Consider the following 24,792-nt stretch of genomic DNA (forward strand, 5'->3'; position numbering starts at 1 on the left):
GGCCAGGCGACTGGTGTCCCTCCGCCCCGGTCCCCGGGGCCCTGAGCCCCCCGCCCCCCGCGGCCATCCGAGGGCCCCCCAGAAACACGACGTGAAGCTGCTGGGCAAATCCAGCTCCCTTCATTTCCTGTGTGAGGGCAAACTGCGGCCCAGCAGGATGGAGTGACTTCCTTGGGCCCCCGGGGAGGGACAGCAGACCCAGGGGAGGGACAGCAGACCCAGGAGGCTCCGCCGTAGGCCCGCGGCCTCCTGAAAGGATGCACCAGAGCCCTGGGGACGTGAGGCGTTCCATACCAGATCTCCATCTGTCCACTCGTGACCTCACTTGATGGCGTTTGGTGGGGGACACGGGATGCCTGCCTGGAGGCTGCCTGCAGCCAGCAGGTGCCCAGGCTGCCCCTTTAGGGCATGTGTGACATAACGTCAACGCGTTTGCCTCCTGCCCCCACCCCCACCCCCGGGTGAGCTCTCACACGTGTGTGCGGCCCCCGGTGACCGGGCTGTGCTCAGAGCTGGCTTTCCCGGGGCCCAGAGGGCTCCGAGGCCCCCATCCCAGCCTGCCCCCCCTGCCAGGCTGTGGTTCTCCCGGCTGCAGCAGCACCATAGAAGGTGGCCAGAAAGGGGACCCGGGATCTCAGGGCCCAGCTGTGGAAGGGTCACCTTCATTAGAGAATGCACCCTAGCTCTCGCTGCGTCCCTCGCATTGATCTGCCTTCCACACCTAAACCTGGGGCCTTCTAGAGCTACCCCCCGCCCCCCGTGAAAGGGACTCGGCCCGTCGTCAAGGATCTGGCACTCTTGTCCCCCGGCTGTTTGCCCTGGGTGCCGCCGGACCATTTGGATCCCTCCATCCCTCATCCCGGTTCCTTCCTTCGGCCCATGTCATTTGTCCACTTGACTCCAAGTGTCGACCGGGGAAATAAAAGGAAATGAAACACGACCAGGGCATTTCCCCCTTGGTCATAGCAGAGTCTGTTGTTGGGCAAAGGTGAAAAGGAGGCCAGTGAGCGATGGAGCCTGCACGTTACCCTCGAGCTACCTTCCTCTGCTCTGGCCCAAGCAGATGGCGGCGGCCAGTTGGGGTTCCTGGGGCGTCCCCTCCCTCTGGGAATCAAGAGACAGCCCAAGGCAGGTGACGGTAGAAGGAGAAGCCAGCCAGCCACAGGGCACCCTGTCGCTGTCCCTGTCCCCACCCCAGGTACCTTCCCAAATCCCACAGCTCTGGGGCTGGCACCGTGCTGAGTCCGGGCTCCCCACTGGACCGATTTCTAGAAGCTGGGTGACCTCAAGGCAAGTCTTGAGGTGGAGATTTCCTGTCTTCTGGTCAACCTCAGAACCCCACTGCGTTCCCTGATTCTGCTGCTAACCTTCGGGACCTTGAAACTTGGAGAGGGAGCGGGAGAGGCGGGGGAGCAAACCAGTAAGGTCCCAGGCACCCAGGAGGGACCCAGAGGGGGACAAACAAAGCAGGAGACCAACCCGTCCCTCAGCAGGGGCTCCTGCCTCGGGGGTTCAGACCCCTTTGAGAGTCCATGGTACTCCTGCAGGAACAGGGCACGCGCACGCGCGCACGCACACACACACACACACACACACACAGGCGCGCGCACACACACGGTTACAAGCACACTGCCCTGAGTCCACTCGTGGACCCCTACCGTCCTTCTGGGGGGCCCTCATGCTCAGGAAAATTAATGCTTTCCTTCTTGTAACTGACTGGTCCTATTGTCTGAGGATTATCTTGATCCTCCTCCCCCTCCTCCCCCTCCTCCTCCTCCTCCTCCTCCTCCGAGAACCAACAGCTTGCATTTATTGAGCGCCTACTGTATACCAAGCACTTAGCCTCACCTAACCTATTGAACCCTCCCAGGAGACTTACGGTAGATCCCATACCTATACCCATTTTGAATAATGAGGAACCCAAGGGTCAGAGAGGGGAGGCCACTTTCCCAAAGTCACACAGCATCGAAGCAGACGAGCTCGGCACCTCCGCCTTGGGCCGCCCGGACCCAGCACTTAGCCACTAACCAGGCCATTTAGCTGACGTGAGGCGCTCCGAATAGCTTAGCGCCTGATGGATTGAGTTGGTTGTCATCTGCGTGTGGCCCTTCGTGTGGCCCTTCGTGCCGGGTGAGCATACTGTCCCTGCCAGCCTCTCCTCCCCCAGCACGCCCTGTCAGCCCCAGGAGGGAGGGCTGGGGAGGAGTGAGCAATGGTGGCGGTTACCCCCCCACCCCCGCCACTGCCCTTTGAGACATGACAGAGTCTGCAGATCCACTTAGTTGATAATTCACTTATATCATATCTACTTGGCAGTGTGTGTGCTCCCACGCTCTGGGGAGACGGCTTTGCTTGGAGGAACCTGAGCTGTTTTTCTGGGGAAAGAGTGGGAAAAAAAAATACACCCAACAATGGACAGTAATGGACCTAAAAATAGAGGGGGGAGAGAGCCACGGGGAGGGGGGAGCGTGGCAGCATCTGCCTTCCACCGCCTTCCACCGGGCCTGTCTGCCTGGCTTGGGCAGCCCGCCCCTTCCCACCAGGGATCCCCAACAGTCTGGCCGCCTCTCAGCCTGGGGGCGGCGGTAGGAAAGAGGGGCTGGGGGCCGGGTGCCACCACCAGATGGAGAATTGCCCCGCGGCAGGGTCCTCGGGGCAGTGGCCTCGAGCTTGGCCGCACGCTGGAGTCTCCTGGGCAGCTGAACCGCCCCGAGAGGTAGGACCTACCCCAGAGGGCGTGACGTGGCTGCTCTGGGGGCCCGGGTGCGTCTGAGGTGAGAACCACGGTGAGCAGCGCCTCTGCATCAGGAAAGGGGGTCCGATTTTGTGCCTGTCTCCTCCGTCGGTCCCGTGTCTCCTAACCATTGGGGCGGCCGTCTTGAAGGCTCCAAACTCGGGTGGGCCGATGGGACTGGGGGAGTGGAGAAGGCAGGGGCCGGGTCGCTGTGCAGATTCGAGGCTCTGCTGGGGCCTGCATCCCACGTGCCCGGCTCTCAGCCGGCTGCACGGGGGATCCCGTGTGCTCCCTGCCCATCCTGCACACGGTCCCTGGGGCGGGCCTGGGCACTGGGGTTTAATTGGACTCCCCAGGCGGTCCCGGGGCACCACCAAGTGTGAGAACGACCATTGCAGCCTTTCCCAGGACCAGCCGGATCCCTTCCGGCCTTAAGCATCTTGTCATTCCTTTAAATTCAAAGGCGAGAGAGGGAGAGAGTTCGTTCTCGGAACCCGTCCTTGCCCCTGACCTGCGGACGCCCCAGCCTTGCTCTGGCCTCTGGGGGCTGAGGGGTGCCGGCTCCCGCCTCGGGGTCCCTCACCTTTTGTTCTCAGGTTCTTTTTTTTTTTTAATTTTTTTTTTCAACGTTTTTAATTTTATTTTTGGGACAGAGAGAGACAGAGCATGAACGGGGGAGGGGCAGAGAGAGAGGGAGACACACAATCGGAAACAGGCTCCAGGCTCCGAGCCATCAGCCCAGAGCCTGACGCGGGGCTCGACCTCACGGACCGAGAGATCGTGACCTGGCTGAAGTCGGACGCTTAACCGACTGCGCCACCCAGGCGCCCCTGTTCTCAGGTTCTTAACCCCTCTTCCCGGAGGAAGGCTGGCCAGCCACAGTCAGGGCCCTCTTGCAGCTGCTGAATGTCAAGGCCGCCTCTGGCCCCAGGCCGCCCCTTTGCCCTCATCCCCTCCACTCCCCGCCAGGCCCCCGGCCTGCCAAGTGCGTTAACCCGTCTCTCCCTGCGCAAATTCTGCACGTCCAGACTGGCCTTTATGGGGCCTCACTGCACAGGGCGCCCCTCCTCACAGTCTGGTTGAATCTTCCTCCGCCTGCCCGTCCCTAGCCCACCCCTCCTTCCGGGCCCGCCCTTCTGAAACCCCACCTCCCCAAGGAAGCCTTCCTGACCAGCCCAGCCCGGTTCTCCTCCAGGCCTGTCACCTGGGCCACTTTGGGGGACCAAGCCAAGGGTGGCTTCTCTGGCGGTCACCGTAGAGTGCTCAGTGCCCCCGTAAGGGGTCAAAATGCCCGGGTTACGAGAAGTGTGACCTTGAGTCGGTGCCTGGCCTCCGGGGGCTCCACGTCCCTCGCCTGTGAATCAGGGGTGATGGTGATAGCAGGCCTGACGTCACGGAATGCCCAAACCCGACCGGGCATCCGAGTCACGGCGGAGGGGTTTGGTAGGTTGGTTTTGCTTTTAACCCGGAGCCGAATCTCCGGCCTGAGGGCCCAGGAATATTTGCACGCCCTCCCTTCCAGGAATTTTGATGACCAGCTTGGCCTGACTGCTGCTTTGCCGGGACTACTTTGCAAACAGGACATGCGGGACCAGTTGGTAAGGCTATGCGGATAAATCAACGAACGGACCCTCACCAGCTCAGCCTCGCCACCCCTGCCCTCTCCAAAGGATTCATCCACAGGGTGGTGCACCTGTCCGAGTGTGCCCAGTTGTTGCCCGGGCTGCCCCACCACTTCCTAGCTCCTCAGAGACCAGCAAGAAGAAAGCCTTCAAGGTCTCGGCTTGTGGCTGTTCGTACAGGCAGTCCCCATCCCTCTGGACGCTGTGTCCACTCTTGCATCTGTGGCCCAGAAAGCCATTAAATTGCCCCTAAACCAAGGAATGACTGCATGGCGAGGGACAGGTAGCCTGCTAGGCTTTCCGTAGAGCACGCACTTTGCAGTTTCTAACACCAGTTCTGCCTTTTGCTCACCGAGGTCCCATCAGGCACGGTGCCTACCCGTGCCTCCGTTTCCTCATCTGAAAAACAAAATGAGGACTTGTGCCTTAGCTCGTAGGATTGTCACGCGTAGAGAGGAGGAAGTCTCGCGTGAAAAATCATGATCCCAATTGTCCAGTGACAATACCCAGTGTGGAAGTTTAAGAAAAAACAAAACAGAAACAAGGCCGAGCGGGGCGTGAATGGTGGGGGCTGGGCAGAGCCAGGACCCCTTGGGGTTTGGCCTTTATCGGAAGGGGTGGCCTCCAGGGGCTCAGCAGGGGAGTGTGGGGGAGGGCTGGTAGTGGCAGGGCAAAGGTTAGGGGAGGGGCTTCGGATCAAGCTTCGGACCTCACCCCTCCCGGGCCCTCCCCTTTCAGTGGGCGCCCCTTTCGGGACCACCGAGGCCCCGTTGCTCTGCTCTTTGGCAAGGAGGCCAAGGTCTGCTCTGGGGGGGGGGGGGCCACTCCGCGCTCTGCCCTCCACCCCCACCCCAGCCTTTAAGTCCTCCCCACCACTTTTTCTTTCCTCCCTGATAAAATATTCATGTCAGCAGAGCGGGCCCTCTTTGGGAAGGCTGCATGTGTGTAGCTTCAGCTTTGCACAAGCTTTTAAAGAGCAGGCGCGTTTCCTACTCTCTAAGCATTTTCTGAGTCCTGAATCGATAATGCACTTTACCCGGCTTCTCTGGATGTGGCTTTTCTGCCCGGTCCCTCCCTCCCTCCCTCCCTCCCTCTCTCCCCTTCTCTCTCTCCTTTCTTTCGTCCCCCCCATTTCTCCTCCTTTACTTTGCAAAAAGGTATTAAGCAAAAGCATCAGGTTATTTGGGTGGGGGGGCCTCTGGTGGGGAGTGGGGTGTGCTGGGAGGGGGGGCGGAGAGCAGGGCAGGCGGCTCCCTGGCCGAATGGGTTGCGTCTGTGCAGGAGGAGGCACCGAGCCTTCCCGCTGGCGCTGGTGGGGAAGGATTTGAGCTCCTGACATGGGGGGGGGGGGGGGCGGCCGGCGTGGGCGAATCCGGCTTCTCTAGATGCTCCTTCAAATCAATTAGAAACTGTTTACTGCATAAGCAGAGAGAACAGGACCAAAACGCAAAAAGCAAGGGGGCCCGGGGCAAAGAAAGTACGTGGAGTGGGAGCCAAAATATACTGCCAGACTTTCTAGGGAGTCAGCAGTCTAGTTTGGCCTATCTGCTTCTTATGGTAATGAGTTCCCTGTCGCTGGGGGTGTGCAAATGGAGGGGGAGCCGTTCCTGGTCTGAGACCGATGCCTGCACGTGCCTGGTCAGTGATGTGGTAGCAGGTGAGGGGCTGGGGTGCCGAAGCCGCCCGTGGGGGGGACCATAGGGATCGGTACAGGCTCCCTTCGGCTGGGATAGAATTCCCCACCCCGAACATTCCTAGAAATCTGGCTGTGGGAAGAATCCACATATGCCCAGGGCAAAACAGAATGCATCCTTTTTTTTTTTTTTTTTTTTTTTAAGAGTACAGCAGCCATCCCTTGTCTGTGGTTTCAGTTACCCACAGTCACCCGTGGTCTGGAAGCGGATGATCTCCCTCCTGGCATTGGGTCAGACGGTGGCCCCACGCTGTGTCCCCGTGCCCACATCCCTCGCCTCACCGCGCCCCGTCACGTAGGCCTTTCGTCGCCTCGTGTCACGAGAGGGGTGAGGACAGCGCAGGAAGAGTGAGAGGGACCACACTCAGATAACTTTTGTGACCGTGTTTGGTTATGACTGTTGTATTTTATTGTTAGTCACCATTGTTGCTCTCTTGCTGTGCCTAATTGGTAAATGAAACTCTATCATAGTTGTGCGCCTACAGGGGAAAGCGGCATGGGCTGCCTGCCTGACCCCGTCAGAAGAGCACACAGCTCTTGATCTCGGGGTCGTGAGTTGGAGCCCCACGTTGGGTGTAGAGATTTCTTTTCTTTTCCTTTTTAATGTTTATTTACTTTTTGAGAGAGGGGGAGAAACAGAGCATGAGCAGGGGAGGGGCAGAGAGAGAGGGAGACAGAGAATCCGAAGCAGGCTCCGGGCTCCGAGCCGTCAGCACAGAGCCCGACGCGGGGCTCGAACTCGCAGACCGCGAGATCATGACCTGAGCCGAAGTCGGACGCTTCACCGACGGAGCCACCCAGGCGCCCCCTGGGTGTAGAGATTTCTTAAATAAAAACAGAAAGGTAGGGGCATCCGGGTGGCTCAGCCAGTTGAGCATTCGACTCTTGATATCTGCTCAGATCGAGATCTCGCGGTCGTGGGATCAAGTCCCGCATTGGGATTCTCTCTCTCTCCCTCTTTCTCTGCCCCTCCTTTGCTCATGAGCTCTCTCTCTCCACCGCCCCCCCATTAATAAATAAACGTATGTAAAAATAAACATTAAAAAAGAAAAAAAGGGGCGCCTGGGTGGCGCAGTCGGTTGGGCGTCCGACTTCAGCCAGGTCACGATCTCGCGGTCCGGGAGTTCGAGCCCCGCGTCGGGCTCTGGGCTGATGGCTCAGAGCCTGGAGCCTGTTTCCGATTCTGTGTCTCCCTCTCTCTCTGCCCCTCCCCCGTTCATGCTCTGTCTCTCTCTGTCCCAAAAATAAATAAACGTTGAAAAAAAAATTTTTTTTAAAGAAAAAAAAACCAGTATATGTGGGGTTTGGTACTATCTGGGTTTTCAAGCATCCACTGGGGGTACTAGAAAGTATCCCGTGTGGATGAGGTGGGGGGGAGACTGCTATACAATTTTAAGCTCCTTGAGAGATTAACTCTTGTCGGGCCAGAGCCTTGACAAGGCCCCACCCATCCCCTCTGGCTCTTCAGTTGAGGGAGGAAATCAGTCCTACTGGACCTGCCCTCCTGGTGAGTGGGGGTTTGACATTTGCACCCTTGTCCTTCTGACCTTGGCTTCCCAACTGACCCCCTCCTGGACAGTCCTCCGGGGCAACCTGATGCCCTCTGGTCACCAGAAGGTCTTGCTGGCTGTGTCTGTCGGGGAATCCAGAGGTGGGGCACGGGACTGGCGGGTGGGGGTCCCTGCTGGCTTCTAGAACCAACCTCAGCCGGCTGCTCCCACGGCTGTCGGAAGCCGGCTAGCCACACAGTCCTCCCTGGGTGGTGCCGGGCAGGTTGCTCACCCTCTCTGAGCTGCGCCGGAGCAAGGAGATTGACTGGCACGGGCGAGAAGGTGCCCTCATGAGTAAGGGCTCGACAAACACTCTCATGGCAGCCAATGGCTGGGGGTCCTCATGCAAATCGTCACTGGGGAGTGTGGGGAACGGGTAGGCCAGACCTGGTCCCTGCTGTCCTAGAGTGCAGTCCCAGTCACGGAAGGTTCTGGAAGGAGGTAACTTGTAGGCAGGGTTGAAGTGAAAGGCCTCCCTTTCCTCCCACACAACTTGGGCAACTAGAACAGTGGAGAGCTGATCTGGGCAGCTGAATAACTGGGGTCAGGGTGGGTCCGGGGGGTCTGAGGTGGACCTTTGACCAGGAGAAGCCCACTGTGGCTGGTGGGGAGTCGGGGGCTGGGGGCGAGTGGGGGGGGCTGTCGCCGTGGCCCCTGGATGCTCATTGCCGGGATGGATGAGGCCAGGGAAGGCCCCTTGTCCAGGCTCCTGGCCTTTCCTATGAGCAGTGGCTGGGCTGGGAAGGAATGGCTCCAACAAGAAACCAAACCAAAAAAGAAAAAAAAAAAACCAAGGGAGCTGCCCTGGCCAGCGGCGGCTCTGCCCTGAAATGCCATTCGGGTCGCTTTCCGCTGATTCACGAGCAGGGAGGGGTGACCTTGCTTCGGTCCAGGCTCCAGCTCAAACAGAAACCCAAAAGGGTGAGGGAGAGAAGCCTGCGGGGCCGAGGGTGTTGGGGAGGGGGGAGCCACAGAGACAGGGGTCAGCGGAACCCCAGGAGGAGAGGTCAGGGAGGGAGGGGGTGGGGAGCCAGAGACCGCCAGGGCAGCTGGAATTAGAATCTGCTCGCGACCGAATCTCTTTTCCGCTTTGTTAATAATTTATCCCCGCTGCAACTTCTCTTACCAATAAATAGGAAATAATTTGTTAGGGAGAATTCCCTGGGCACCCTGGCTTTCTCCCTGGAGTGGACGGAGGAGGGGTTGCCCTCCCTCTGTGCCCTTCCTCCCAGGTGGGGTGGGGGGCCGAGGAACGTGGACTCGGCGAGGTCAGTGTCAGAGCTCGATCATTTCCCGAATGGGGAAAACTGAGGCACCGACTGGGCAAGGCCCCGCCCAGGGTCATACGTGGGGTTAGGGACAATCACCTGAATCCCAGATCCGTGACCCTATGGGTCAGGGGACTTAGGACTGACTTACACACCTGCCCAGGCTGGAAGAGTTTCCCCCGGAGTTCTAGAAGCATCCTGCAAGGTGGAGGGAGGGGCTGGTTCAGCTGCCTGTTGCCTTTCCCCTACCTTTGCTCGCCCAAGTCCAGTTCTGCAAGAGGGAGCTGGTGCTGCCTCGCCTGACCCTCAGAGCCCTCGGGATGCCTGGTGATGGCCCTGCCCTGCGTCCCTCCGCCTTGGCACCCCTCGCCCCCCACCCCTCCCCAGGGCTCTCCTTGGCAGCCTCCCGCCTCCCACCGGCAGATGCCTCCAGCCGCGCCGAGGTTGACGGGCTGAGCATGAGACAGTTCAGTTGGCAACTCGGCAGACAGGTTCAGAAAAATCTGTCAGCTGCTAAACTGTTCCCTGGGCCTGCCCACACGCCTGGGTGGCAGAGCCATGGGCTGTCTGCCTCCCCGTGGAACCCGACTCTCAAGGGAGCGGCACGGGTCTGGGGGCGGTGCCGTCCTTCCCTTTTGGGCGAAGGGCATAGTTTCCTGCCACATCACCGAGCCCGACTCCCTGGTTTCTTGTCCCACTTGGCCCCTTCGAAGCAGTGTGGCCTTGCGGCGCCCGGGGGGCTCAGTGGGTTCAGCGGCCGACTTCGGCTCAGGTCACGATCTCGCGATCCGTGGGTTCGAGCCCCGCGTGGGGCTCTGTGCCGACGGCTCGGACCCCGGAGCCCACTTCGGGCTCTGCGTCTCCCTCTCTCTCTGCCCCTCCCCCATTTGCGCTCTGTCTCTCTCTGCCTCCCCAAAAATAAATAAATGTTCAACGAAGAAACAAACAAAAGAGCAGTGTGACCTTGAGACATTGTTCAACCTTTCCTCCTTTGTAGACCGTAAATGAAAGGACCCCATCTTCCAGGACGGCCCACGCGTGGGGTGTGGACCGTGCTGTTTGCCCAGCTGGCGGCGGCCGTGGTGCTGTCCCTACACCCATCGCTGGCGAGCCGGGGTCACGCAAGGTGCTTGCCACGCGGAGCCTAGTGTGATTCTCACCGGGGCCCTGAGAAGTCAGCCCTCTCGCCCTCACTGGACTCCATCCACTCCGCCAAGTTTTCCCAAGCAGCCCCGAGGAGCGCTGGGGTCCCGGCTGCAGGGAGGAAGGAGGCGGGTGGGGCCGCTGCCCTCGCGGGGCTTCCCCTCCAGGGGGGAGGTGCGGGGGTTTGTGTGTGGCCGGTGGGCGCCTGGGGGAGTTCTCTGACGCTGCTGCACACGTCACCACGGCCCGCCCCGTCGGGGATTGTTCATCTCAACCTGGGCTAGGATGCGGGCCCGTCCTCGCAGAGCTGTTGGTTCCTCTCCCTGAGGCTGGGTTACAGTTTCAGTCGCTGACCCCGCAAAGGTTCCTTGGTCCAGACAGCCAGACCTCCCCTGGGCACGGTTACCCCCATCCCTGCTCACAGTTGGCTTTCCTGCTCGATTATGTTTTTCGCCCAAAGCTGTCGTCTACACTGCTTCCAGGCTGGCTTCTGACTCCCAACGGCAACCACCGCCCCCCCCCCCCCCCCCCCCCCCCCCCCCCGCCGCCCCTTTGCACAGAAAATGACATAAGAGCGAAAGCATCCGAGAGCCCGCGGAAAGGTTTGAAAATCGTGGTACGAAATGGTTTCTCCGTAGGATACTTCTTCCCAAGCGACTCCTGCTCGGTGTGTCTGTCGCTTTGTTCCCACCCCATTCTCTGGTGCTGTCGTCCTAGCTGGCTGCCTTCCCCTCGCCCTGCGCCCCTGCCCCTCCCCGCCACCCCCACCCCTCCTGGGTGTGTCTGGAGATGGGAGAGCCTGCAGCCAGGCAGGTAGGACGGGCTGGGCTTCCCCAAGATTTCCTTGGCTGGATCCCGCTGTGCTCAGAGGAAGTGACGTGGGGGGTGGCACGTCCTCGGGAGCACTGACCGCCCCGGGGGGATGCTGGGAGTCTGCCACGTGGAATGGGTGCCCAGCCCTGGCACACAGTTAGCACTCGGTGAACGGCGGGATCGTTAGGCTCTCCCGAGCCCGCGGTCCCCAAGGCAGCCGGCGGCTCATGTGAGGCTCTGATTTTACTGTTAATGAGCCGGTTGCCCTCAGCCTTACTTCTTCCCCAGGAAGGTTGCAAGGAAAGCCCCTGAGCGAGTGTGTCTGGGGCTGCTGTTGAATAATCGTTGCTGCCGCTTGGAGACGTTTTCTAGGTATTTCACGCGCGTTATCTCACAGGTTGGATGAGAAACGAAACATTCAGAGAGGTAAAGCAAGTTTCTCGAGGGCACACAGCCTCAAGGGATAGAGCTGAGATTAGACCCAGGACTTGTGGAGCTCCAAGCCAGTTTCCTTAACTGCTCCAGACTCCAGAACCGGGGCTCCTAAATGGGGAGATGGGACCCCATTAATCCCCAGGATTTGATGCAAAAATGTGGTGTGTGACTTTTTTTTTTTTTTTTTTTTTTTGGGAGAAAGTTTCAAAGCTTTTAATTAGGGACATGATTCTTATCTCTTTACTTTTTTTTTTTTTTGGTGCTATTCATAAAAGGTCTAAACAACTAATCACTGTTTTTGATAATATCAGGTGTTGGCTTTGGTATCATGCTAAAAGGTTAAAGGCGTGCCTCAAACACCCCCTAACTTTCTCTCTGGTGTGAGGCCAGGTATTAGACACTAGGCATTATTTGGACTGTTTGTTTCATTATCAGCCTGATCTCACAGAGACGGGTGGAAATGTGCAGACTGAGGAAGGAGCCGCCGACCCTCCAGCCCAGCCCCTCCCTCGCACCTGCTGTGATGAGCTGAAGCACAGCCCTTGGGACGGGGTGGGGGTGGGGGGCTTGGGGTAAACTGGGCCCCTCACCCCAGGCTCCTCCTTGGGACCCTTCCTAGGGAGGACAGAAGGAACGCGAGGGCGAGAGCCTCGCCCTCTGGGACGGACGGCTGGTCCCGCGTGGACATCGCCTTCAGCAGGGGACACGCCCCGCACCCCTAAGTGGTTAAATGGAATTCAAAGATCTTGGGGTGCGAGGGCAGGGCGGCGGAAGGAAGAAGCGAAATGGGAGAGAGGCAGAGAGACTTGTGCTGGCGATGGCTTGGGATTTATTTATCGTGCTCGCTGTTGATTAAGCCCGTTCAGCAGCAGGCGCGGGGCTGGTAAATGCACAGGCTGATTCATTAGTTTCTGACCATCTGCTTCCCGGGCCGGGGGGGCGGGGGGCCAGAGGGCACTGCAGGTGAAGGCCACATGGTGTCGGCAGCCGAGCTGGAGCCCCCCTGTCCCCTGGCAGAGCGGGCCGTGTCAGTCTTCCTGGTAACAGACAGGCTGACGCAGCCGGGGGTCGTGCGGGATCCAATGTCCCCCCGTGGGGTCCCCCAAGAGGCTGGGCAGGGGAGGTAAGGCAGGGGGGTGGAGAAAAACCGGGCAAAGGTGAAGTGTGGGTGAGTCACAGCAGTTAGGAGGGTTGACAGGAATAATATCGACATCCGACCGGAGATAGAGGAATATTAACCGAAGCGTCGTTATGTGAATAACTGATTAATATGATGACCGTAATAACTCTAATTTAGTGACCGGCTACTGAGGTCCAGGCCCTATACAGAGGCTTTCCCACGCTGTCCCAGATGAACACCCTGATAACCCAGGATGGATGACAAAGGAACTGGGTTTAAATATTGAGTCAGGCAAGGAGGGCTTCCTGGAGGAGGTGCATGGGGGTAGGGCTCTGAAAACCCCGAGGAGGGAGAGTGGCCACAGGAGCACAGACTCAGAGGGGAGAGGAGATGAGGCAACCAGGGAAAAGGCACAGCCTTCGGTGCTGGATCGATGGGAGTTATCCGGATGCGCGCGAAGTATGATGTCACCTGGTGACGGCGTGCTGGAGACCAGGCTTGCAGAGAGAGAGCCCCAGAGCGAGCTTCTGGGGAAATCATAAAAAACTCACAATTTAGTCCTGCCCCTCTGAACTGTTGCTCCCACCCTAACCTTCCCTTTGTCCCCAACTTGGGGATGAGCTAGGTCCCGGGTGGCTTAAACCACAGAAATGTATTTGTTCATGCCTCTGGAGGTCCGAAGTCTAAGATCAAAGTTCGTGTTGACCCTTGAAGCCCCGGGCAGGTCTCGTTTCTTCTGCGGCCTCTCTCCTTGGCCTGCAGATGACCACCCTCTTCCTTCTTCTCCACGTGGTTTTCCCCTCTGTGCGCACTCGCCTCCGGTGTCTCTCTGTGGACCCAAACTTCCTCTCGTTACAAGGACACCAGTCGTGTTGGATCAGGACCCATCCTCATGGTCTCATTTTTTTTTTTTAATGTTTATTTATTGTTGAGAGAGAAAAAGAGAGAGCGCGCGCATGAGTGGGGGAGGGGCAGAGAGAGAGGAGAACACAGAATCGGAAGCAGGTTCCAGGCTCTGGGCGGTCAGCGCAGGGCCCGACACGGGGCTCGAACCCACGAACCGTGAGATCATGACCTGAGCAGGAGTCGGACGCTTAACTGACTGAGCCACCCGGACGCCCCTTAGTGGTCTCATTTTAACTCAATCACCCTTTAAAGGCCCCTATCTCCGACCAGTCACATTCCGAGATCCTGACGTTTAGGAGGGATTTGGAGGGAGACACAAGTTAGCCGTTAGCAGGGTGCCAGCAGCAGTAGAAGGGGAACTGGGGGTGGGAAGTGCGAGATTGCTGGGGGGGGGGGGGGAATGCCAACCTAGGGTCCTCTTGCCCCCAGTGTCCATGTGTGAGCTCTGGGGCGTCTCCATCCCAAACGGCATTCTGCCTCTGGATTCTGCTGGGGGCCGGCAGAGGGACTGGGGCAGGGGCTGTCCCCCCAGGGGGGGCTTGTTTCCTCTAGCCCCCACAGCCTGCTGCCCTCCTGCCACCAGGCCTGGCCTCTGCAGGCCGCTGGGCCATCCCCAGGGAGCCTCTCAGCCCCCTTCCCATTCAGGGCAACGGCCCAAGGTCACTGAGCTGGAGCTCAAGGGAGCTGGGACCCCCCACGAGCAGAGCCAGATGCCTGTCCCTGCCATGTTGCGAAGTCACCCGCGTTTCAGGACACCCCTGAGGTTGTCTAGGACAGGAGCAGGCCTCATCCTCAAACGCGACCCCCTGTCAAGGGGACCTGGGCCAGTCCCTCCTGTTCTCCTGTTCTCCCGTCTGCTGAGCGAGCAGTTGGACTCAGCGGCTTACCCCTTCCATCCCGAGGTTTGCGCATCCTGAGGATCAGCGGGCCCGGGCCAGGTGAGATGGACAGCGGCACCACGGGGGACCAAGGACAGAGCTATTTTGGTCAAGGCTTCGTGGAGCCTGCCGCAGTAATCTCTGGGGCCAGCCTGCCCACCCAGGACCCCGGGGCGGCCTGGGAACTCGTCCCCCACTAAAGGGCATCAGCGGTGATGCTGGCCGGGGCACCAGCCCGGCCTCTCAGGAGGCAACGCGCCCACTCCCCCGCGGGAGCCGGGTGGCTCATTTTGGAGGGAGAGACTTTAACTCACATCCACGCTTTTTTGTCTCTGAGCAAACCAGAGACCTGAAATATTCATCAAAAGGGGCCGTGAGCGGTCTGGGCACTGTGGTTCTTTGTGACGGCTTTTTTTTTTTTTCTTTTTTAATTAATAGCCTATGTTTTAGAATAGTTTTGGGCCTACAGAAAACTGAGCCCCACAGTGGAGAGAGTCTCCAGGACCCTCTGTCTCCCCATGAGCGGTTTCCCCTACTGTTAGGGTATGCACTGGCCTGGTGCATCTGTGACAGCTGAGGGGCCACATCGATGGCTGGGAGCGGGCTGCCCGCCTCCTGGGGGGCAGGCGGGGAGGAGGCAGAGAATATGGGGGGACCGAGCCAGCGTCCCCCCCCCCACTGAGCCCGCCAGGCCTGTGCCAAGGCCCCAGAAGTGACCCGCCACAAAGATGCACCCTCTTGAGACTCACCCAGCAACCTCCCGGCGCGCCCAGACTCCGCATGAGGTCTGTAACGGAGACATCGTGCCTGACGCCGGGCGGCGGTTCAACCAATATTTGCCGTGACTTTGAGTTTCTCTACCGCAGCCCCTCGGGTTGCTACTGACGGTACCGTTTAAAGTAGGTCAGGAGGGCGTCTTGGGGTGGGAGATGTTTAAAGGGTTAAGAACGTGAGTAGGAATTTTCAAGGCCGGCAGAGAGCGGGAGGGCACGTCGAGGAGAGGGAATATCGTCTGCAAAGGCTCAGGGGCACGGACTCTGCGGGAGCGGAGGACGGGAGCCCGGGAGGGGGAGACCGGGCTCCAGGTACACGGTGGAAGGAGAGTGCTGAAGAGTTGTGTTGAAGAGGTAGGACTTCATCCCGCCGGCCACGAGGAGCCCCGATCGCACACACGCCCCCTCTTTGATGGTCTGTATTTGGAGTAGGAGCGAGTGTGTGTTTCCTTGGGAAGCCGTGGGCCTGCGTGCCTTTATGTGCCTTGGGGAAACGGGCACGGCTTGCCGGCCCAGGAGAGGCGCCCGGCGCCTGGACACCAGACCACGGGCCCCCCCGACCTCCCGGTCGACACCTGGGCACGCGGTGGTCGGGGGTGGGGGGCCAGGCCGGGCCGCGGCTCCCCGGGGCCTCCGAGCGGCCGACGCCCACCCCTGCTGTCTCCTCCCCCTACAGGAGAACCCCTACCTGTGCAGCAACGAGTGTGACGCGTCCAACCCAGACCTGGCCCACCCGCCCCGGCTCATGTTCGACAGGGAGGACGAGGGCCTGGCCACGTACTGGCAGAGCGTCCCCTGGAGCCGCTACCCAAGCCCCCTGGAAGCCAACATCACCCTCTCGTGGAACAAGAGCGTGGAGCTGACGGACGACGTGGTGGTGACCTTCGAGTACGGCCGGCCCACGGCCATGGTCCTCGAGAAGTCCCTGGACAACGGGCGCACGTGGCACCCCTACCAGTTCTACGCCGAGGACTGCACGGAGGCCTTCGGCATGGCCCCCCGCCGGGCCCGCGACCTGCCGGCGTCGGGCGCCCACCGCGTGCTGTGCACCGAGGAGTACTCGCGCTGGGCGGGCTCCAAGAAGGAGAAGCATGTGCGCTTCGAGGTGCGGGACCGCCTGGCCATCTTCGCCGGCCCCGACATGCGCAACATGGGCAACCTCTACACGCGCCTGGAGAGCGCCAAGGGCCTCAAGGACTTCTTCACCCTCACGGACCTGCGCATGAGGCTGCTGCGCCCGGCGCTGGGGGGCACCTACGTGCAGCGGGAGAACCTCTACAAGTACTTCTATGCTATCTCCAACATCGAGGTCATTGGCAGGTAAGCCTGGGCGGGCGGTGGGGGGTGGGGGGGCGGGGGCGGGGAGGGGCGCGCCGGGATGTGAGCTGGTGCTCAGGATGTTACCTGGTTCCCGGGATGGTACCTGGTTCCCGTGATGTGAGCTGGTACTCAGGACAGTACCTAGTTCCCGGGATGTTACCTGGTGCCTGGGATGTTGCCTGATTCCTGGGAGGTTAGATAGTACCCAGGATATCACCTGGTTCCCAGGATGTTACCTGGTTCCTGAGATGTCACGTGATTCCTGAGATATCACCTGGTTCCCAGGATGTTACCTTCTTCCTGAGATGTCACCTGATTCTCAGGATGTTATGTAGTGTTTCATCCACGAGGCCGATTGTGGTGGCCCCACGGGTTTTTCCATGGAGGGAGGTGAATGGTGGGTGATAAAGGCCCCCCCTAGGGCCTGGAGGGCTGGAAGGCCTAGAGGAGACCAGCGGAGCTGGGCAGTGTGGGCAGGGCTTGGGTGAAAGCCATGCGCTCAGGGAGTGCTCTGTAATTGTCCAGCAACTCAGTGAATTGGTGCTTGTGTCTGGGGGTCCCCGAGACCACCCTCAGGCCTAATGATTTGCTGGAAGGACTCCCAGAACCTGGCAAAACTGTTACGCTCTCAATTACAGTTTATCACACTGAAAAGAGATTGAGATCAGCAACAGAAAAAGGTGGCCTGGGCGGGCCCCGGGGGACACTGGTGCGAGCCGGTGCGGTCCTGCAGACAGCACTCGATGCTCACGGCAATGATGCGCGATAACGTGTGGAGGCGTGGCAGTCGGGGAGGCCTGCGCCAGCCTTGGCATCCGGGGTTTGTGTTGGGAATGGATCACGTAGGCATGGCTGACTGCCTGTATGTTTGACCTTGGTGTCCCGTCCCCTGACCCAGAGCCCCCTGCCGTCAATCACATCATCGCCATCCACGATCTGATCTGTCCCGAAACCCCGGGTGCACAAAGACGCTCTTACCAGGCAAGACATCGCAAGGGCTCGGAGGCTGCCTCCCAGAAGCCAATCAAGAAATCAAGAGCCAGACTTTTCTTGGGGATATGCGGGGTGTGGATAGCCCACGCTGGCCGCGTTAATCCTTGACTCGGAGCTTTGGGGCAGGAGATGTTTGAGGCCACTTTTGGGCGGAGGCAAAAGACCATCATAGGTAAAAACAGCCTCTGATCCCCAGAAAAGATGGCAGAGGACACGTCCCCCTGCTGTCCAGGCCACTCGTTCACCCGACAGATAATGCGCTGGTCTGCAGGGGCAAGTCCTCTGTCCCTGAGCCAGCTCTGTAACTCCCTGGTGTGCACTCGGGGGAGAGGCTCGGGGAAGCCCGGGCCCTGCACAAGCAAGGGGTCAGTCACAAGGGACAGGAGCATGTGGCGCTCTCCAGCCGTGACTCCGGGGCCTGGCAGCGTCAGCATTCCCTCGGAAGCCTGCTAGAAATGCAAATTCTCGGGCCCCACACCTGACCTCGTGCATCAGAAACTCCGGGGGCGGGCCCAGCACTCTGTGTTTCCACGAGCCCTCCGGGGATTCTGAGGTGCGCTCGGGCGTGCAAATCCCTGGTGTGACAGTTGGGAGGATGGCTGTGGAGCCGGACAGGCTGGTTGGCTTTGCCAGCACTTCTGTCTACTGGCCGGGAGACTCTGGACAAGGGCCTCTCCGTGCCCCGGTTTTCCCGTCTGTAGAATGGGGATGATAACAATCACGCCCTTCTCACTGGGTGGTGACGGTAGACAGTTAAACGGTGGGGTGTAATCAGGAGTCGGGAGCACGGGTTGGGCCGCATGGGCCTGGCGACATACGCTGGGGGCGTCTTTCCACGGCCGGAAAGACCACCCAAGCCCAGAGTTACTGATGAGAGGAAAAAGCAATTCGTTGCCTGCTGTGTCCAGGATAAGCCCTTTTTTGTAAAATGTATACTATACCCGCGTGCAGAATTTCTACATCTTGGGTGTAGGCGTCGGACGGAAGTCTGCCCGGGCCCGGGAAGAGCCTCACGGGTACAGGTCAGGGCTGGAAACGTCGTGGGCTGACACATCACTGTGGTCCTGCCTGCAGAGCGGGGCTGGCCTGGGAGGGGCGGGCTTTCGTTTTCAGCCTGCGAGTGCACGTCATCTTACTTGGCCCACGCGTGTGTGTTCCAGGGGGGCCGAGACAAAGGCAACCAGTTGTTTAGGCGGTTCAGTTCAAGGCCGGCAGGTGCGCATACAGGGGCCCGTGGTTCTGACACCCGTGACTTCTAACCCTCCCCCGCTTGGGGCAGGTTCCGTTCACTCCGGAATGCTCTCGAAGCCACCTGATCTAGGGCCACCGTTGTGGAGGCCGGGGGTCGAGGATGCAGCTCTCTGATCCGTGTCCTGGGCCTCTGGTGGCCTCAGGCCACCCCGGGGAGGCAGTGGTTGGTATGAGACCCTCCCTCCACCCAGCAGCCCCAGCTGGCTTAGCAGCAGCGTGGTGGAAACCGGATCTCCACACCTTTTGGGGGGGTGTGGCCCCTTTTCTCATCTGCCTCGGGCTGCTGCAGGGGACCCCCATCTTCAGGAGTCTGGTCAGTGGTCCTCCTTCCACCTCACTGGGGGATCCAGGGCCGGACGGGCTGGGTTCTGGCCCTGTCCCTCCGCACCCGTCTCTGGGCCTCAGTTTCCCATCTGCAGCCTGAGGACTGGGACGCCTGGAGACCGCGTCTCCCTGGCCAGATGGCAGGCCGGCCCCTGCTCGGCAGCTCCCGTCTCCCCTTGGCACTCAGCCTCCGCAGGCGGCGGGGATCAGGCATAGTGGTGGCAACAGGACGGCGATCAATTCACAGATAAAGTAAGCACTCTTCAGGCGGCTGTTTGGCAGGAAAGCGACAGCTTGGCTCATCGATTAATTAGGTCTGGTCAGATGGTTCGGCAAAGGGCTGCGACTTCCTCTGCGCTTTTTGAATTCCTGGTGGGAAACCCCAGCTGTGGCCGGGAAGCCAGACAGGCCCGGGGAGACGCCCAGATGATGGCCTTGATGTTCCTGAGTGGGCACCTGGGGACTGCCCGAGGGCTCTCAGGCTCTGGGATCTCACACTGAACCCGTTCTGGGATTCCCTGAGAGTTTCGTGGCCCAGAGGGCCTCCCCCGCCCCCCGTGGCCTGCCAACAATAGTAGCTGGTATTTATTGAGCATTTGCTGCAGTCTCATTGGCGGAGGCTCGCGGAGCTAAGGGCTTCGGGCGCATTTTCTTATTTAATTAACAGTCGTCTGATTCCCCAATGGTTATTGCATCGCTAAGATTCCCCAAGCCGAGAATCCGGCACTGAGCAAGCCGGACCTGATCTCCACCTCGTGGAGCTTTCCCTACAGAGACCGTGCTCCCCTCTACCTCGTGTTTTCACCTGAGGAGGCTGAGGTCAGGGAACATAAGGAGATCACACAGTTAAACTAAACACCAGACACCCAAGAGCCAAGGCAAGCGTGTCCAAGCTCAAGTCCGTCTCTATACAGGGCCATCTCACTGGCCCCCCTCTCCCAAATCCAAAGGTCTCTGGTACTGTGGTTGCTCCCGCCCTGCCACGATTGTCAGCTATTTGCACCTTCAAGGGGGACCCAGATTGGGGGTTGGGGGGAGTGCAGAGGCACCTGGCTGCTGGGGGTGGCGGGAGGGGGACAAAGCAGCTGGAGGAAGCCCCTGGGGAATGAGGAAAGGGTACAGATCAGGGGTCACTACACCCCCACCCCAAACAGGATCCAGCACCTTGAAACCTCTGCCCCCACTGGCCCTGCCTCCCCGCGGACCCTGGCAAAGTAAGCCTTGCCGGTCCTGCCCACCCTGGGTCTGGGATAGAGAGGAGGCGGGGGTGGGGGTGGCGGGGGTCCCGCTTCCTTATTTACTCACGTTCCTGGCAGGCAGGAAGGGGATGGGAGCTGTTTTCTCCTTCCACAGTTGGGGAAACTCAGGTGTGGAGCAGGGGCGCCGCCGACTCTAACTGTGTGGCAAATCTGGGGCGACATCTGGAGTTGAGAAGAAATGTGACCATCCCGTTGCTGTCCTTGGAGTAGAAACAGAGCCCCCACCTCCACCCCCAGGTGTTGCAAGCTCAGCGAGGCCCAAACCCGGCCAGGATCATACCGGAGAGGTTTTTAAGACGCCACGTTCCCGAGCCCCGCCACAAAGAGCTTTGTTTCCCTTAAGCGGGGAAGGCAGCATCCTGGACAGCGTGGTCCAGGAGAGACAACGGGGAAGGGTGTGGTCTGCGGAGAAGTGGGGGGAGACCAAACAAGAGACCCAATATCGCCAGGCCTTCTGCGATAACAAGAGATAACAAGATAACGTAGCAGATACCTGCGTAAAAATTCGTGATTTTTAAAACGTGGGCACCTACGTCGACATTTTTTTTAACCCCCCTGTCCAGGTAAAACAAAACACACTTGTGGCCCAGGGCGGCTCATGAGCGGATGGCGGGCCCCTCACGCTGTGAGATTTTCGTGTCTTGTCTCAGGTGTGATAGCGTAGCTGCTAGACTAAGAGAATTCAGCAGGCCTCTGGCCAGGGTGGGCATCCAGGAGCTGGGGCACGGGAAACATTGCCAGGCCTGAGCGCTCTGGCTCTAGGACAGAGAGTGGGCGGGGGTCATCCTCTTCTCACCCCCAAGCCCTGACCAGGGGCAAGTTTGTCTGCCCAGAAAATTCTTAGAGGCTCCAGGGACCCGGTCCAGTTGGGCCTTTGGCAGCTGGGGACAGGAAAGGAGGAGTGAGTTCCCTGTTCCTGGAGGCATTCAAGCCAAGCAGGGTGGTGTTTGTGGGAGATGGAGGAGGCAGGTCCTGTGTGTCAGATTAAGGTCCCGTGCACCTGTTCCGTACAATAATAACTGTTGATTAAGCCGACCGGAGCTTGTAGAAACCGCTTAAAGATTTGGTGGGTGTCAGGTTGTAGGCATTTCATCCTACCAGGAGGAGGTTGGAGAGGGAGAGACAGAGCCGAGCCCAGATGGGCATGTCCGACCCCCAAGCGGCCAGTCGCCCCGCCCCGGGTGTTCTTCCCTCCCCCCTTCCCCGCTTCTTGCCTTCTTGTCCTTCTTCCACAAACGTCTTGTCCCTATTGATCACCCGGTAACTGGAGACGGACGGAACTTAGGACGAGAATAGAAACCTCGGAGGGAAGATTTCTGCTCTGGGTGTGAGCGTGGAGGGCAGTGGGCAGGGGCGCGTGCATCAGGGGGAGAGGCGCCTTCTCCCTTCTGACCCTCCTTCTAGTCTCTTCCCGGGCCTTTCTGCAGGGAACCAGGGTGAGAAGGAGTGTGTGAATTGTTCTTCCTGGGCTGATTCCTTCTCATGCTGGGACCCCACTCGGGGCAGAGGGGGCAGGCGCCCCCCCCTTCAGTGATGTTAACTGAGCCCTTCTCCCGGGTCCCGAGCACCCTTCTAAGTCACTTCTGTGCTTCCTCTTTGAGTCCTGCCCCACGAGGGCCGTCGTCCTGGGATAGATGGACGTGCCCCGCAGGAAAAAAGAGATGAAGAAACATCAGAGAGCACATAGAGGAACGGAACACGCGTTGTGGTGGGACGCAAAACGTGCGGCCGCTGTCAGAAACATTTGGGGGGGGGTCCTCAGAACCCTAAATAGAAGCCACGTGGTCCCGCCATTCCACTCCTTGGTATCCACGTACAAGCCCTGAAGGCGGGGGCCTGCAGAGATGCGTGTGCGCCCGTGTTCACGGCAGCCGAGGGCGGACACAACGCGAGCGTCCATTGACCGATGATGGGTTAACAAAATGCGGTCCGTGCACGTACCGTGGACTGTTCGTTACTCAGCCTCCAAGCGGGGGGACATCCTCACACCTGCTGCAACAGGGGTGAGCCCTGGGGACACTGTGCAAAGCGAGATAAGCCAGACACAGGGGGACGAGTGTTGTGGGACTCCACTGACGTGGGGTACCTGGAGAAGTCAAGATCGTAGCAACAGAAAACAAGATAAAGGCTTAGGGAAGGGGGGAGTGCGCAGAGTTCTTGTTTAGTGGGGAGACACTTTCTGTTGGGGATAATGTAAACCTTCTAGAGGCGGACGGTGGTGACGTCCAAATGCTACTGAGCTATGTGCCTAAAAACGGCACAATAGTAAATTTTAGGCATATGTTACCTCGGTTTAAAAAAACATAAGACTCTTGATCCGAGGGTCATGAGTTCGAGCCCTACATTGGGTGTAGAGCCCAGTTTTAAAAACCGGGCCGCCCGGCTGGCTCAGTCGGAAGAGCATGTGACTCTTTTCTGTTTGTTTGTTTTTGAGAGAGAGAGAGACAGAGCGTGAGCAGGGGAGGGGCAGAGAGAGAGGGAGACGCAGAATCCGAAGCGGGCTCCAGGCTCCGAGCTGTCAGCACAGAGCCCGACTCGAGGCTCAAACTCACGAGCTGTGAGATCATGACCTCACAGCGGCCGAAGTCGGACGCTCAACCGACCGAGCCACCCAGGCTCCCCAGAGCGTGTGACTCTTGATGTCGGGGTCGTGAGTTCGAGCCCCACGTTGGGTGCAGAGATTACTAAAAACTTAAAAAAAAAAAAAAAAAAGGGAAGAAGAAACAGATGGGTGGGTGGCTTCCATATCGGACCGTCTGGATGCAAATCCTGCCTCGGGTGTCACCCTGGGCAGGACACTTAAGTGACTGTGCCCCTCCTTTCCCACCTCCATGAAATGGGGACGGTCACCCTGGGGTCTGGGTGAGATGAGCCACGATGGCCGTGTAGAGCCGTGGCTGGGCCCTGGTGAGCCCGTGTAAGTACCAGCACCACCGTTATGCCAATAAAATACCAGATCACAGGCTACGTGCGTCCCGAAGGTCCTTCTACCCGGGCTGGGGACTTGGAGGAGGGCCACGGCGGGCTTTAAGGAGCCAGGACTCCCTGAGCCACGTGCTGAGTGTCGTGTGTGCTGTGCGTGGTCAGCCTGGAAGAGGGGCCCCGGGTTTTATGCCATTTTTAAAGGGGGTCAGGGATCCCCAGTGTTCATCAAGTAGGTTTTGTGGGGGGTTTTAACTAACTCACATGAACTCCGCTCCCCGGGGATGGAGATTTCATTAGGTGTGGTTCACACCCCGTTAGCCGAATCTGCCGAGCTTCCTGAACCGTTGCCTCCCACCCGAGAGTGGATGTGCGCGATTAACGCAATATCGCCCGTCCGTGGAGACCCGGAGGGAGCAGAGCTGTGCTGAGGGGTGCGTGGGGGTCCCCTGCCCGGTGTGGCTCCTCTGGCTGCCTCTGCTCTGCTCACCTGACCGGTGTGGCCCCATCTCAGTGCCAGGCGGCAGGAGGGGCCCCTGGCTTGGCCGGGTCACAGGAGATGTGGGGAGCCCCGCAGGTGGGTTGGGGATGGGACCGTGGACATCGATGTCTTCCCAGTGGCGTGAGGAGAACAGTGGCCCCTTTCCCTTGCCGACGGAGAGGGATTTCCTGAGAGTTTTCTCACCATCATGTTAATTCATTCAACAAATATTTTTTTTTAGTGTTTATTTTTGACGGAGAGAGAGTGAGATGGAGCACGAGACGGGGAGGGCCAGAGCGAGGGAGACCCAGAATCCGAAGCAGGGTCCAGGCTCCGAGCTGTCGGCACAGAGCCCGATGCGGGGCTCGAACCCACAAACCGTGAGATCATGACCTGAGCCGAAGTCGGACGCCCAGCCGACTGAGCCCCGCAGGCGCCCCTCAACAAATATTTTTAACGGGCACTTTTATTCGTGTCCCAGGGCCACCATAACCAAGTGCCACAAACTAGGTGGGCTTAAAAAAACCCGAAATGTGGGGCGCCTGGGTGGCTCCGTTGGTTGAGCGTCCGCCTTCGAATCAGGTCATGATCTCGGGGTTCGTGGGTTCGAGCCCCGCGTCGGGCTCTGTGCTGACAGCTCGGAGCCTGGAGCCTGCTTCGGATTCTGTGTCTCCCTCTGTCTCTGCCCCTCCTCTGCTTGTGCTCTGTCTCTCTCTCTCTCTCAAAAATAAACATTAAAAAAATTAATTAATTAAAAAAAAAAAAAAACCCGTAATGTATCATCTTAACAGCTCTGGAGGCTTGAAGCCTGAGATCCGGGGGAGGGCAGGGCCAGGCTCTCCAAAACGTGTAGAGAATCCATGCTGCCTCCCTCCTGCACCCCCGCCCCCCAGAAGTCTCCGGCACCATGGGCTGTAGACACGTCGCCCGGCCCTGGCCTCCGTCTCCTCCCCACTGTCTGTGTCGATCTGGTGTGCTCAGTGTCGCTCTTGGGAGGACGGCAGTCACGTTGGATTAGGGCCATCACCTCCTCTTGTGTCCGAATCGCATCTGCAGAGACCCTACTTCCATATAATTTCACATTCACACGCACCAGGAGTTAGAACCTCGGTATCTCTTTTTGGAGAACACAGTTCAACGCGTGTGCCCGGCTCAGCCAGCTGCTACACGCCCAGGAGCCTCCTGGGCTTACGGTCCAAAAGGGAGATGGGAGTGAACGAAACAAACCACCCCAGAGGACTAGAGGTGCTAGGAGGGGAGTATGACGGTGGGCGGCGGGCAAGACCGGCCTGTCACCAGGACCCAGG

The 24,792-nt window shown here is 59.3% G+C and overlaps 1 protein-coding gene across 10 annotated transcripts in view; it reads left to right on the plus strand.

Annotated features, from left to right (window-relative positions):
* NTNG2 (netrin G2) overlaps positions 1–24,792 on the plus strand; it is a 67,063-nt gene that overhangs the window by 13,509 nt on the left and 28,762 nt on the right. For 9 of the 10 annotated variants that reach the window (XM_040482704.1, XM_040482703.1, XM_040482707.1 and 6 more), the window contains one exon: positions 15,612–16,255. In XM_040482704.1, the coding sequence (XP_040338638.1) occupies positions 15,612–16,255 (644 nt within the window). Of the gene's footprint in view, positions 1–4,256; positions 4,333–15,611; positions 16,256–24,792 lie in introns of all 10 variants that reach the window. The other variant, XM_040482710.1, reaches the window with a different exon arrangement.

The sequence above is a fragment of the Herpailurus yagouaroundi genome, unplaced genomic scaffold (genome assembly GCF_014898765.1).
Source record: "Herpailurus yagouaroundi ecotype Mexico unplaced genomic scaffold, PumYag 160, whole genome shotgun sequence".
In the NCBI taxonomy this organism is placed as follows: Eukaryota; Metazoa; Chordata; class Mammalia; order Carnivora; family Felidae; genus Herpailurus; species Herpailurus yagouaroundi.